Raw genomic sequence first — 14,720 nt, forward strand, 5'->3', positions numbered from 1 at the left:
CCTGGGGATCTCCAACCTTGGATGGGTAAATAGCAGAAGAACCTGTGAAGGAAACATATAAATAAAACAAAGGATGAGGAGAAGGACCAAGAGAAAGTAAAGTCATAGAGAAGAGAGTGGTCAATGGTATCAAGTGCCACAGAAAGAAACAGTAGAACTGAAAAAACTCCATGGGATTCAGAATAACTAGGGACTTTGGTGAAGATTTTATTAGAGAAGTGATTGTTTCACACACTTAACTGTGAAGGAAAGGGAACTGGGAAGGGAACTAATGCGATTAGTTGAGGGTAGGGAGAAAGTAGAACAAATTTTTTTTTTAATGAGAAGAGTATAATTATAAACTATGAGGAATAGACACGGAGAGATTATTAAGGTAGTTAATAAATTGATGGTGGTTATAAAATGTATAACCAAGTAACTGGTATTGTAAATGTTTGTGATATAGTGCCAAAATACAGTGCCAAGCCCCAAGCTTTACATAACATAAACATTCAAAAACTGTTTGCTGGATTGAATTGAACTGAGTTTCCATTAATATGTAAATCATCATCTTCCGCGTTCTGGGAATAATTTAGAGTTTAATTTGTGCGTTTACTTTTGATGAAGGTCATCGGACACTATTTATTGGAGTTCATGTGCCCCTGGGAGGAAGAAAAAGCCATCGACGTCACAGGCATCGTGGTCATAAACACAGAAAGAGAGACAGAGAGAGAGATTCGGGGTTAGAGGATGGAAGGGAGTCTCCTTCCTTTGGTAAGAATCTTTCTCCTTGTTTTTATTAAATTTATGACTATAATAATATCATACTTGTTTTTACAATCCATAATTAGCAGTAATACCTCATATTAATAAAATTGTTAATACTTTTGTAAAACATGTTGGGTTGGGAAGATTGGGGAGATGTGGGAAAGAGAAAGCTTCAACTTTATTTTCTTTTGTGTCTTGCTTTGTGAAGGTGAAAATTGGCTTAAATTGTGATTTAGGAAATACACTCAAGTAGTAAAATTTAATTGTATAAACTCTTGATAATTTATACAAAGTCATTTCTCTAAGTAGTTTGAAAATCCAGGGGGAAATGCCTTTATTAAGTTCCCAGTTACACTATTGCCGATGCTGCCCAAATTTAACTCTTCCAACATGAACACTCTACTATTTTCAATGTTCTTCCTTTGAAAATATATACAGAATGTCAAAGTATAGCGTTTCGGTAGTTGTTAACAATTCCCGAGTGCCGTGAGAGCCTATGTACATGACATGACCAAGAAGCTGGCTTTTAGTTCCTTGGCCTTCCCGTCTCCTATGACCCTCTCCCTCACTGCACCTAGCTCACTTACTCGTCCTTGATCACTCCACCTCTGAAGTCACTAATGCATTCTCCTTGGTCTCTGGCCACAGCCTCTCTCTTTCTCGCTTGCTTGTGCAACTACTTAATCTCTCTTTTTTTTTTTTCTGTCCATGTTATCATCTTTTTCTTTCTTTCCTTATCTTACTCTGATTTTATAGCCTATAATTTTAGTAATACTTTTGTTAATGTTCTAATTACCTTAGGTTCCCTGTTTTAGTTTTATTCATACCTTCACCTCCACTTAAAAAACCCACAGTTGGGCTGGCCCCGTGGCCGAGTGGTTAAGTTCGCGCGCTCCGCTGCAGGCGGCCCAGTGTTTCGTTGGTTCGAATCCTGGGCGCGGACATGGCACTGCTCATCAGACCACGCTGAGGCAGCGTCCCACATGCCACAACTAGAAGAACCCACAACGAAGAATACACAGCTATGTACCAGGGGGCCTTTGGGGAGAAAAAAGGAAAAAATAAAAAAAAAATCTTTAAAAAAAAAACAAAAAAAAAACCCCACAGTTATGTTGGGGTTCCTCCATGTCCATGCTTTCTCCTTGCCTGCCCAATGGGCATGCTGTACTGGACATAGTCATTCAACAGAGCAGATTGTAACTATTTAAATTCATGACTCAAGTGGACATTTAACACCTCCTCCCAATTCTGTTGCATTTCTTTGAATTTTAAAATAATTATTTCTCAACCTTCTTCATCATTCTCCAACATCCCCTTTTTCACCATCACTTAGCAGATACTTTCTACTTCAGAGGAAAAATACGTCATCAGAAACAACTCATTCAACTTCCCACCTATTAAACATACACACCTATGTGCCTACATCTGCAATTATCTTCCTATCTCTTGATATAATATGGGAATTTTCTTTTCAGTTATGTTTATTTCCTGTTCCCTCCCACCTGGAAATTTACACAATTTATAATCTAGTTGGCCTTTCCTCTCAACTGGATTATTCTCATCGTCTTTTCAATACGATGGAGTCTCTCCCATTTTAAACAGTCCCCGATCTCCCTTCCACTCAGCTTCTCCCTTTAGTGATTCAGTTGTATTCAGACATAAAGTAAGTTAATGGCATATAAAGTTTGGAGTAACAATTTTACATTTAATACTTTATAAATATTACTTTACTCAATATCTGTGTTTGATAAGTGTTGCAGAGAAGTCTGCAGTCTATGTTCTTTTCAGTTTTTTAGGTCATGTCTTTTAAGCCTGAATGTTTATAGACATTTTTCTGTGTCACTTTAATTAAGAAAACTTGCTAAGATAGGCCTAATGGTGAGTGTATTAAAAAGCCTCTCCAATGTGCACACAATGATATTTTTCTACTTGGAGAACATTTTCCTATTTTATCTGATTCTGTTCCATTTACTTTGTTCTCTTCTTTGTGAATATTAATTATCTGCATGTAGAATTTATGAGATCAGCTGTTTGTCCTTTTCCTTTGTAGTTTAGTCTCTCATATTATTCATTTGATGGTTGGCAGTATCAATTCTTCATTTTACTACTTCTGTTGTGGATTTTGACTTTCTGGTTGCATTTTCAGTTTTCTTGAAGTTCTTTCTTATCTCATCCTATTTTCTGTACCTTTCCTCCTGTCCTTTCCTAGTTCATTTTTGTTTTTCTGCTTGATAGAACCTCTGTTGTTAAAGCCTATTGATGATCCCCAGCTATTTCTGGACATTTTCTTTTGATCCTGAAGTAGATAATTTTCAGAGGTATGATCTTCCTTTGGGCTGTTGAGGTTATTTTGATGCTTCATTGATTTGTGGTATCTTTACAGACTTCTAATTCTTTTTTCTTAGAGAGGCATTGCCATCAGTGTGCACCTTGTCTTCATCACTTTGTATAGTTATGGGCATTAAAATTCCCTAAAAACCATGTACTTCTGTCAGAGGTAGAATGATTGTCGATGGCGGTTGTGTAAAGAAAAGTACTCTGGGTATCCTGCACCTCATGATGGAGGATGGCTGTCTCCAAGTTAGTTAGCAGAGACTGGAAATGTGAATGTGTCCCCCACATTTTCAGGTGTTTTTTGTTTCATGAGGTGGAGTCTGAGAATGTAATAAAAAGACAGTTGGGTAGATTTTTGTCATTTAAGCTCTATCTGTTTATGTTAGTATAGACTCCCTCTTAGACCCTGGGAATCGATTATATGTTGGACTAAGCTTTAATGGTTACTTTGACTTTTTATCATCTTCTAGTATTTGAGAAAATATATTCACATCATCTTAGAAACGTTTAGTAAACAAACAAAAATAAATTTGTTCCCTCTGCCTCTGTCATATCCTTCTTTTTTTCCATAGGTGGGTGCATTATGTCAGTTTTTCTAGAACAGTGGTTCTCAACATTGATTACACCTGGGAATTTTAAGAACCTATTGATGGCCAAGCCCCATACCAATCAGAATCACTGTGCTTGGGCTCCAAGCACAAGTATTGCTTAAAGTATCTCAGGTGGTTCTAATGTGCAGCCAAGGTTGAGATCCACTGTTCTAGAAACGTTGCTATTCAAAGTGTGGTCCATAAGTCAGCAATATTAGCATCACCTCTGAGCTTGTTAGAAATACAGAATCTCAGGCCCCACTCCAGACCTCTTGAATCAGAATCTGTATATTAACAGTATCCTTAGGTAACTTATATGCACATTAGCATGGTAGAATCATATGAGGAGCTTTAAAAAAATATTGATGCTGGGCCCCACCCTCAAACATTAGTTAATATTAAGTATTTCCTTCGGCACTGGTGTTTTAAAAAAGTATCCCAGGTGATTTAATATCTAGCTGGAATCAAGAGCCATTGATACTAAAGCTTCTGCCTCTTTAATTGGTGAAACTTGAAAATATGTCAGGTGGCCCAGATTCACCTTCTGATGTGCCAGCCACTATTTTTGGATGCCACCTACCTCCTTTCTCCCCCAACCATCTGAGTATCTTTGTTGACATTTAGACCTAAGGTCTGTTTTATCAGAGACCAATGTTTGGCACCTTGGTGGTCTCTAAGCAGTAGAGCTTCCTAGATTTCACTTTTTTCAGTTTCTTCAGGACTAATCATCTGCCTTTATTCCTGTTCCACAATCAGTTGAGTTGCCTTGATAATCAAGTACTCAGTCACATGCTGAGACTGAAACCATGTTATAAACACCATCCTATTTGATTTGGGCTTTGATATTCTGCATAGTGAGGATATACGAGATTACTATGTTGAAGGCTTCAAAGAAAATTGCTGACCACTTAAGAATAATTTTTACTTCGAAGGATTTCAGAGAAAATCTTTTGAAGACATTCCTACAGCTGCCTGAAAATTCTTCAGAATTCAAGTTCCAAAGAGGTGTAAGATAGAGGAGAATGTGAGGAAGCCTCAGGTCCCTCTGTTGGGAACCTGGTGGCTTTATATTGTAAATTGGAGTAGGGCTTTGTGAAGACGTGCAACAATTTGGGTGTATATTTCTGGAGCAAGCATCAACTTAAAAAGATTTTGGGAGAGATGTTTGAATTTTGGCACTCTTAAAAAGCTTTGCCAATCCAATATATAAGAAACATTAGCAGAATCCCACTTCATTGTATGACCCAATCGTGCAAGGCAGTGTTGTTAGGGACCTGATTGGGTTAGTGCTGCATCCAGGGAAAAGTGAACAAGCCTTTACTGTAGACAAAAAGGATTATGCTTATGTCACAGACCTGCAGTGGCTGGTTCTAGTCCACCAGATGTGATGATTGGAATCTGATTTCTAGGTGAGTCCAAGATAGACCGAGCTTTTCAGCTGTGTGGTAGTGGTGGTGGTGATGCTTTGATTATACAAAAAACTTTTGATAACTGCAAATAAGTTCAACCTACTTTTATTACTGCACTTAATAAACATGATAGTTTGTATAAGGATGTGGCGATTCAGGGCCAGCCCTGTCACCTAGTGGTTAAGTTTGGCATGCTCTGTTTCAACAGTCAGGGTTTGGTTCCCAGGTGTGGGCCTACACCCCTCGTTGATAGCCATGCTGTGGTAGCGACCCACGTACAAAACAGAGGAAGATTGGTATAGGTGTTAGCTCAGGGTGAGTGTTCCTCAGCAAAAACAGAGAGAAAGAATGTGATGATAAATTAATTCTCCTTCCTATTACAATCAATTCCCTGATAACAAAAAACTGCTACAGTTTGCATCTTGTTATTTTTAATGCCATCTTTCATTCACCTTGTATAATTTGAAATTATATTTTCAACTGGGAACATGGATGAGTTGTTTAAAAATAAGTTTGAGGCATAAACTTGAAGTCAGAAAATATGGAAGATAAAGGGAGAAATTCAGAACACTTTAATGTTGATTTGTTTCTCAGCCTCCCAACAAAGAATGTAACAGGAAAGATGACAGGAGTTTGTCAATTACAATTAGTTAATCTATAAGCAGTAGAAATAAATCTAAAAAACACACTCTATTAAGTTTTTTTAAATGTGGTACACAAATGTACTGTATAAATTAATACAACCCTGGAATTGTATACACACAGGAAAAATGAAGCAAATGTAGAAAACATGACTTCAAAAAGCTATTTTTTTGATGGACAGTGGTTTTCTGTTCCTGTTTAACTCCCAATTGGTTGATGTGTAAGAATATCAGTACTTTTTTAAAAAATTATTTTATTATAAAATATAACAAGTTTAAACATAGAAACATAAATGTATAATTCAATGAATTATCACAAAGAAACATCTGTGTAACTACCATCTCAGCTAGCACTCCAGAAACCTCCTTTGTGCTCACTCCCAGTCACTACTCTCTCTCTCTTCCCTAAAAGGATCTTTAGCCTGTCTTCTTACACTGAGTGTTTTGCCTGTTTTTGAACTTTATGTAAATGAACTCACACAAGAGGTATTTGTTTGTCTCTTGCTTTGTTGCTCAATATTGTGTTTGTGGGATTCACCAATGCTTTTGGCTGTAACATTAGTTTATTCATTTTTATTTTTGTATAGTATTAATTTGCTTATATATACCATGCATTCTACTATTGATGGACATTTGAATCGTTTACAGTTTGAAGCTACTATGAATTATGTTTCCAAGAACATTTTTGTATATGTCTCGGTGCACATATGTGTTTCTCATACATAGGAATGAAATCATTTATTTCTAAGTCATAGGGCATGCATATTTTCAACATGAGTAGGTAGTGCCAAGCAATTTTCAAAAGTAGGGTAGATATTTACAATCCTACCAGCAAAGTATGAAAGTTTATGTTGTTTTACATTCTTATCAACACTTGGCAATTTTATTCTTTTAATGTTAGCCATTCTGGTAAGATGTGTAATGGTGTTAATTTACATTTCTTGACTACTAATGAGGTTGAGCAACTTTGCATGTGCTTTTTGGCCATTTGGATAGCCTCTTCTATTTCAAGTCTTGTGCTTGTGGTTGTTTTTTTTTTTTTTTTTTTTTTTACTGAATTGTTATTTTCTTATTGATTTGTAGAAGCTCTTTATATATTATGGATATAAGTCCTTTGTTGCTTTTACATGTTAAACATACAATTTTAAGGTGCCTAGACTTGAAAAAAAGGGTCATGGAATAACACATTTTGAACATCTGCTGTATTGAAACATAATCTGAATCCTTCTTTAAGAGGTTAAAGGTGTGTTGATAAGATGATCATGAAAAGACTTTTGGGAGCATAATCTAATACCTATAAAATAATTTCTGCTTTAAAGAATGAAAAGCCACATACAGGGAGCTCTGTGTTATTTTTGAACCCAAATATAATGCCTCTTGTCCTTGAATAGATTATCTTACTTTACTAGATCATTATTTCCTATACTATTGCTGTTATCATTGTGTCTTAGAGAAGTCTTATAAATACCTGATACCCTACCTTGAACTTTCAAATTCTCTTTATTCATAATTGTGAGGGTCTTATTTCCTCATGTTTATTTTATGACTAGTATTATAAAGCATGAGGGGAAACACTAGAAAGTCTTAAATGTAAGGTTGAATCAAGTTGGGAAGAACTGACATTTTGATAATATTGAGTCTTTCTATCCATGAACATGGATGCCCTAGTTTTTAAGCTCCTTTATTATTTGCATTGCATTTTGAGACTGAATAATATCAGTGCCTTTTCGACTAGGCTATTGTGAGAATAGAAGAGATAGAATATGAAAATGCCTGATCCATAGAAGAAATTAATAAATTAAAATCTATTTTGTCTTTTTTCTCTCTTTTTATGATTTCACCATAGTCAATTGCTATTTCAGTAAAATATAGAGTTTAAAGATTAATGGCTCACTTATGAATTTAAAAGAATTATGATAATTTGTAAGATTCTTGTAACTGTTTCATTGAATGAACACTAGTTTTGGGATTTAATCATAAAATAACTCTGTTTCTGTCTTGCACCATCCCTTTGTATTTATTTAGTGGGTCTAATTGTTATTCTGCTTCTGAATGAAAACTCGGAGGGGTTCCATAGCTTTTCTAGTCACTCTTGGGTAACTCAAAGTCCTCGAATCAGTAATTAAAATATTTAATTTCAAGTAATAGTTAAAACTTTGAACTAGTTTTAACCATATGCTTTTTTCCCTTTTTCTTGCCCAGGCCTACTACAGTTGAAGAGAGAGGATATAGTTGCCTTTTTTCCCCCCTACTTTGAACTTCTTCTCCTCCTTCTACATACTCCAAAATCTTCCTAACTGCAGTTTCTGATCCCTTCAGATTTGGAGCGTAGCAAATGAAAAGAACTAAGCTGGATGGGGCAGCAAAGTTCTTACTTAACTGGTTCTATTGCAAGCTGATGTCACACTCTCTGGGCTTATCAAGAATTTGAATTTACTCATTCTGTCCTGCGGGGTCTCTCATCTGTACTCTCTTCTGCCTTATTACTACTCATCTCCTAGGCATTCCGCTGTAGTGATAGATTCTTTCTGCCAAAGCCTTGTCATTGCTCCATGGCAGCCTCTTGGATAGGATCTAAGATGATCCAACATTACACATTCTCTCTCTCTCTCTCTATGTCTATTTCTAATCTCCCAGTTATGTGTGTGGCCTAAATATGATTCACAGAAAACACACACACACTCCTTGCTTTGGTAAGTACTGAGAGTGCATGTTATTCAAAGCAGCAATCTCCACCATCAGCAGCTAGGCAGACTTTATGTTTCTTAGGCAGGAATCATACCCTAGTCCATTTCAGGGAACATATCAAGCTCTTCTGATGTCCTTGGAGCTCTATTCATTTGGCTTGAGGGAGGGGTGGACACTCCTGCTCCCCTTCCTCTATAGGGGAGTAAGTAGACTTGGGACTCACATTACAGCTTTCTCTGAAGAAATCTTCTCGAGAATGTGTCTACTGTTTTCACTCATGACACTTTTATAGCCTTAGCTTGGGTAAGGAGTTAGAGTTAGATCACTAGGTTTTCACACATCCCGTTTGGAAAGAAATACTTATTGGTTCTTGATGCTTCAGCTGAAACATTCATTTTATCAATCTGTTACCCTATAACAAAATTAACTAATTAGCATTAGTAATAATAAATATATTATTTCAATTATATAAATGAATTAAAATAGAGAAATCCAAATGAACAGATTGTATATGACATTCAAATGATATGAGCAAAATTTTAAAGTTCAAACGAAGATGGAAAATATTATTCAGCTGCAAAGAGACTGGAGATATGAATTTGAAACAGAACTGTTAAACTTGTCATCGTTTCACGATTTTGTAAGATAGATTATCTGAATATTGATTTATCTGAAGTGAAACAAGGATAAAGAGGAAGAAAATTGTCTCTAATTCAGAAACACCTATGGTAAACATTTTGTGAATCTTCTCCCATGAGCTAAATGTCATAGTACATGAGGATTGTGGTCTTCATGACAGTAAGACCACATATGTAAAATGGAAATTTCCCACTTCACTTCTGTTGTTATACTTATGTTATAAGAAATATATTTTTCAACATATTTGTTGACTGTTCTTCAGAAAGGGCCTGAAAAATAAAGAGCTTTTGGACAAGGCATGAAGAAAGATGAGTATTTTCATTTATTATTAGGAAAAATGTATTTATGACCTTGGTTAATTAGTGTGTGAGTAATTAAAGCAATATGAGTAACATAGCTAATAATGAACAGATGAAAGTTTGCTAACGAACTTGCTGTTTCCAATTATAATTCTTTTGGTGGCTTTCCTCACATAGTATAACTATTAAATTTGATTTTCTTAACTAACCATTTGTTGAAAATATGATCTATATTCCCAATGGAAAAAGCTTATTTATTTCTGATTTTAAAAGTAATACATGTTCTTTGGAATTTCAGTGCTTTGGAACATTAGGTTAGCTAAATCCTGTTGCTCTTTGTTCTCATCTTCAATTCTAAAGCCTCTGACATTATTGACTTCCTGTTCTTTCTAAAGTCCTATTCCACCTTGGCCCTGTTATATTACTCTCTGCATCAGCTGAAAGGTCTCCGAAGGCAGAGATTTTTTTCTATTTATCTGTCTAATTCACTGCTTAGAATAGTATCTGACCAATGGAAGATGCTCATTAGATATTTGTTTAAGGTAGCCATCTTTTTACATATCTGGCTATTCCTCTTTTGATTCTTTTGTTAGCTCCTCTTCCTCTTCCCAAATCTTAAACCTTATTATTCCCCCAGTGTTGAGTTTTCTTTCTTTATTCTTTCATTTCTGAATCCTCATCCATTGTAATCATGTGACTTCTCTAGTTAAATGCTACATCTCTACTTCTGACCCCATCCTCTTTTCCAGAATCAAATCTCCAAGTGCCTTATGACCATCTTCATGTTTGCCCCATCATCACCTCAAACTCAGCATCTAAAAGTTGTCTTTTGAACCCTCAGCCGACCATCCTAGCTCCTCATTCTGACAACCCTATTTTAATTAATGGTACTATTATTTTCTCATTCTCCCTGCTTCAAATCCTAAATCTCTCTGTTAGACAGGCCTATATTATCATTATAACCATCACTATTACCATTACCATCAGCATTAATCATCATCAATAATATTTATATAGTGCTTTATAATTTGAAAAGTATTTTTGCATGCATAATTTCCTCTCTTGGGACTTGGTTCTGTCTCCTTCCAGAAGACTAATTCTGGCAGGTGGAAATATTTTCTATTTGAAATATTTAATTTATTATTGCACAATAAATTTTAAACTACAATTGAGATAAGTGTAAAAAGGAGAAGTTTATAGTGCTATGAATTAGGATAACAGGTGCCTGAATTAGTTGTTTGCATATGAATGTATTTATATGTGTGTTTGTGTGTGTGTTGTGCAAATCCGATAAGGTAGGCTTGCTGAAGTATACTACATTGAAATAGACACTGAAAAATATATAGGAGGGCTAGAGGAAACACTTATGTGCAATGACTCTGAAGTGGGAAGGAGCATGGTATTTTTAAGAATCTGAAAGAACGCTAATGTACCTGGAATGGAATAGCGAGGGAAAGAGTGGCAGAAGAGAAGGCTAATGAGGTGGGGAGGGGCTAGGGCGCCACCACAAACATTTATTTATACAGAAAGTATGGCATATTATATTTTATATTATATGTATATTTTTCTCCTTTGACCTCTGAAATCCTCTCAGTTGTGACTTAGTTATAACCTAATCCTTTAAATAACTGATTAATTAGTTTATTTTCACAATTAAAATATTTAATATTATAGATTTAAGTAATCACTCTGTGTTTATTACTGCTTGTTACTAATTATTTTGTGTTTTAAAATATTTGAAAATACCAGATTGGGATAACATTGAATTAAGATAATTTTCCACTCTTGAGCCTTCCCATTAACATACATTTATTCATTTATTTAGGTCTACATTTATATCACTCAATAAAGTTTTATAATTTTCATCACAAATGTATTGCATAATTTTATTGGATTTATTCCTAGATAACCTTATATCTTTGCTTCTAAAGTAAATGGAATTTTTCCTACTAGATTTTCTAATAATTTTTACTATAGAACAGGAATGGTAAGCTGTCTTTTGTTGCTGACCTAGTAGTCTTTTGTCTTTTGTCAGCATCCATAAAGCTGTCAGGATAAATGCTGCCACCTTTCACAGTTCTTGACAGTTTTGGCAATGAAGGATGCTGAAAGAGACATGGCTTTTTGAAGGAAGAAGTTTGGAGGACTTATAGCTGATTAATGGGATCATTAATGGGATTTGAGAGAAGTCCATTGGTATCGGTAGCAAATTTGTTAATCAAATTGTGTAGTCAGCAAGGCAATAAATGTTCCTCCACTTTATTGCCTATTAATGAGGAGGAATCGGTATGGTACTTGCAGGGTGAGAACCAGGAAGTAGTTTTAAAGACAGCTGCCTGAATGATTGGTACTAACTCTCCTTTAGGCAGGGGGATTTCCTTGACAATCTGGCAGTCAGTCTTAGGGAAGAAACAAACTCAAGGGGAAACCATAGATGAAGCATTGACTAATATTGGGCTCTCACTGCTCCAGATTGGGTTTTCAATGCTAATATAAGTGACCTGGTGAAGAATGAAAAACTCAACCAAGGAATTTTAGATAAATTCTTGTGGTCAGCCTGTAGCCCTGGAAGAGTCCTTTAGCCCTTACGTTGAAACTAGGCAAGAACTTAAAAATTTTTATCTTGGCAGTAGGACAGCAGATATCTCTAATCTGAGGTTATGGTGTTGCTGTTCCAGTCTGACTGATGGATTCTAGACACACCATTGTGACCCTGGAAACTAATCTGTTATGTATTCAGCCTTCTGAACCATTTGCAGTCAGACAATCATGCTCTTTTTATCCCTAGAGCCACTCAACAATTGGCTGATAGTCAAGGTATCCTACGGATCTTCCACATTCCTTACTATCCACAGGCGTCTGGTATTGTTAAGTGTTGGAGGAGCTCTTCAAAAATCAAAATAAAAAGATTTGTGACTCTGCCTTCCTCATTTCCTGCTGGTCCGCTTGTTACGAAAGCAGCTTGGTCACTGAGTGTGGCTTTCCCCAGAAAGGGATCATCTCCTCTCAGCCACTTTATGGATAATGATTAGGACAAAAGAGTTTATATAGCTTATTTTGAATATCCAGGATTCCACCATGACCATTTTTGGGTATGATGCATCATTCTTTCTCCTTATTGCATCCTCAGGCCAGCCAAAAAGGGGCCTCAGGAATTCATACTTAATTCTGGCTTAGGCACCTGGATACTCCTATTGGTTGACATGGTCTTAAATCATAAGTATAATAACCACTTGTTTGAGTCCACTGCTTGCCAAGTCTCCCTACAGTGGTCCAAATCAACTAAAGTGGGGGACATAATGGGTCTCTGCAAATTTTATAAAAATGTCCTCTTCTCCCTTGCTTCTGACCCTTCCCAACAAAAGGTCTGGGTGTGAGTAGGAAATGATTAGAAAAAAGCTGAAGTAATAGCTACTGGAATGGGGCACACTCAACGGTATAGAGATGGGAGTGAAATTACTGATCTTTCAGCACTTGCCCTGGTGTCTTCCTCATAAAGAAAAACACCTGGATGTGGCTCTCCCAAACTGTGGCAAGCAGTTCTATTCATAATCACCCCAAACTGGAAATAACCTAAATATCCTTCAACCAGAGAATGGATAAGTAAACTGTGATACATTGCTACAGTGGACTATTACCTAGCAGTGAAAAGAATGAACTACCGATACACTCAATGACACAGATAAATCTCAAAATCTCAAAAGCGTTGTGTAAGTGAAGAAAGACAGTCTCAAAAGGTTATATACTGTAAGTTTCCATTTATATGACATTCTGGAAAAAGCAAGACTATAGCAGTGGAGACCAGATTGGTGACTGCCAGAGATTAGAGGAGGGACTCAGGTGTGACTACAAAGAAGCATCACTAGGCGGTTCTTTGATGAGTTATATTCAGCATCATTTTGGTATAAGTGAATTTCATCATAGTCTGCTCTTCTAAATAGTACCATAAAATATAGCATATATATGATGAGAGAAAATGTGTATATGTGTGTGTGAGAAATAGAAATAGTTTCCATAATGTGTGTTATAAATAATCCAAAATAATCACCACATTTGATTTGATTTTTGATAATGTATATACATTAAATGTTTACATTTTACATATTTATGCTTACAAATTATTCTAGACTTAATGTAATGCTAAATTTAGTTATAATTTCCCGAGCCTACTCTGGGAGAGTGTTGCGGGCAGGTGGGGGGAGGAGCTGTGAGTTTAGAGTGGTGATGAAATGGATGACTGGGACATTTTAAGCTTGAAGTCGTGGTAATGCATGTTCATGGCTCTGATTTTCCATAGATACCCCATCACAGCGGGTACAGTTTATTCTTGGAACTGAGGATGATGATGAGGAACACATTCCTCATGACCTTTTCACAGAACTGGATGAGATTTGCTGGCGTGAAGGTGAGGATGCCGAGTGGCGAGAAACAGCCAGGTGAGGATTTTTGTTGAAGGGTGAAGGTATACTAAAGAATTTTCATGCTATTAGCAAAAGAGATTTCTAATGCCATGATTTTGCAAGCATCCACGAGTGCTGCTGATTTCTGAAATTGCTCATCTGGCCTGGGCATATCCTATAATAGGATATGGGTCAGAATGAAATCTGAAGGCAGTAATTATAGTAAACAGTGATGCAGAGCCAGCAACAGCTGCAGTCTTAGAGATAAACAGTAGCATAATTTGTGTGTCATCAGGAAAACAATAGAAATCTAAAAGTAATTTATTTCTGTCTTTTCAGCAGCTGGCTTGTGCCCAAACTAGTGATATTATATGATAATTTGAGTGTGGGGCTTTTTTAAAGAAAGGGCAAACATCATGATAAGAGGCTTTGGAGATAGTCCTGGATTTCATGTACTATTTGGTGAAGATAAAAATATTTTGTAATGTGTTTCTAGGATATATGTACATTTAAACATAGAGGTTTTTCAAAATAACTTTTTAAAAATTACTTTTTCTGTCATTTGTAATTTTTCTGTATTGCCATATAATTGATGAATTGCTATAAAAGAGTAATAAGCTAAATTTTGCATTTGCTTTTCATTTATTCCTTCTTGCTCATTTGCTCATTTATTTAACAAACATTTATGGAATATACATTATGTGCCAGGTGCAACAGAAATAGAACAATAACATCAACAAAATCTTAGATCTTGCCTTTAACAATCTCATGGTCTGATGTGGGATTTAGACAAGCAAACAAAGTTGTAAATACTGTATAATGAATGCTGGGATACAGGTGTGCACAGGGTTTTCATTTACCCGCCGCTTCCCAAAGTTTAATGTGACTACAAATCACCTGGGATCTTGTTGAAATGTGAATTCAGTAGGCTTCAGGCATGGAGCCTCAGATCCTGCATTTCTAATAAGCTTCC

The 14,720-nt window shown here is 36.0% G+C and overlaps 1 protein-coding gene across 25 annotated transcripts in view; it reads left to right on the forward strand.

Moving 5' to 3' along the window:
* SLC4A10 (solute carrier family 4 member 10) overlaps positions 1–14,720 on the forward strand; it is a 275,647-nt gene that overhangs the window by 128,808 nt on the left and 132,119 nt on the right. For all 25 annotated transcript variants that reach the window (XM_070581380.1, XM_070581389.1, XM_070581385.1 and 22 more), the window contains 2 exons: positions 607–753; positions 13,645–13,783. In XM_070581380.1, coding sequence (XP_070437481.1) covers positions 607–753; positions 13,645–13,783 — 286 coding nt within the window. The remainder of the gene's footprint in view (positions 1–606; positions 754–13,644; positions 13,784–14,720) is intronic.

Source organism: Equus przewalskii, chromosome 17, assembly GCF_037783145.1.
Source record: "Equus przewalskii isolate Varuska chromosome 17, EquPr2, whole genome shotgun sequence".
NCBI classification, from domain to species: Eukaryota; Metazoa; Chordata; class Mammalia; order Perissodactyla; family Equidae; genus Equus; species Equus przewalskii.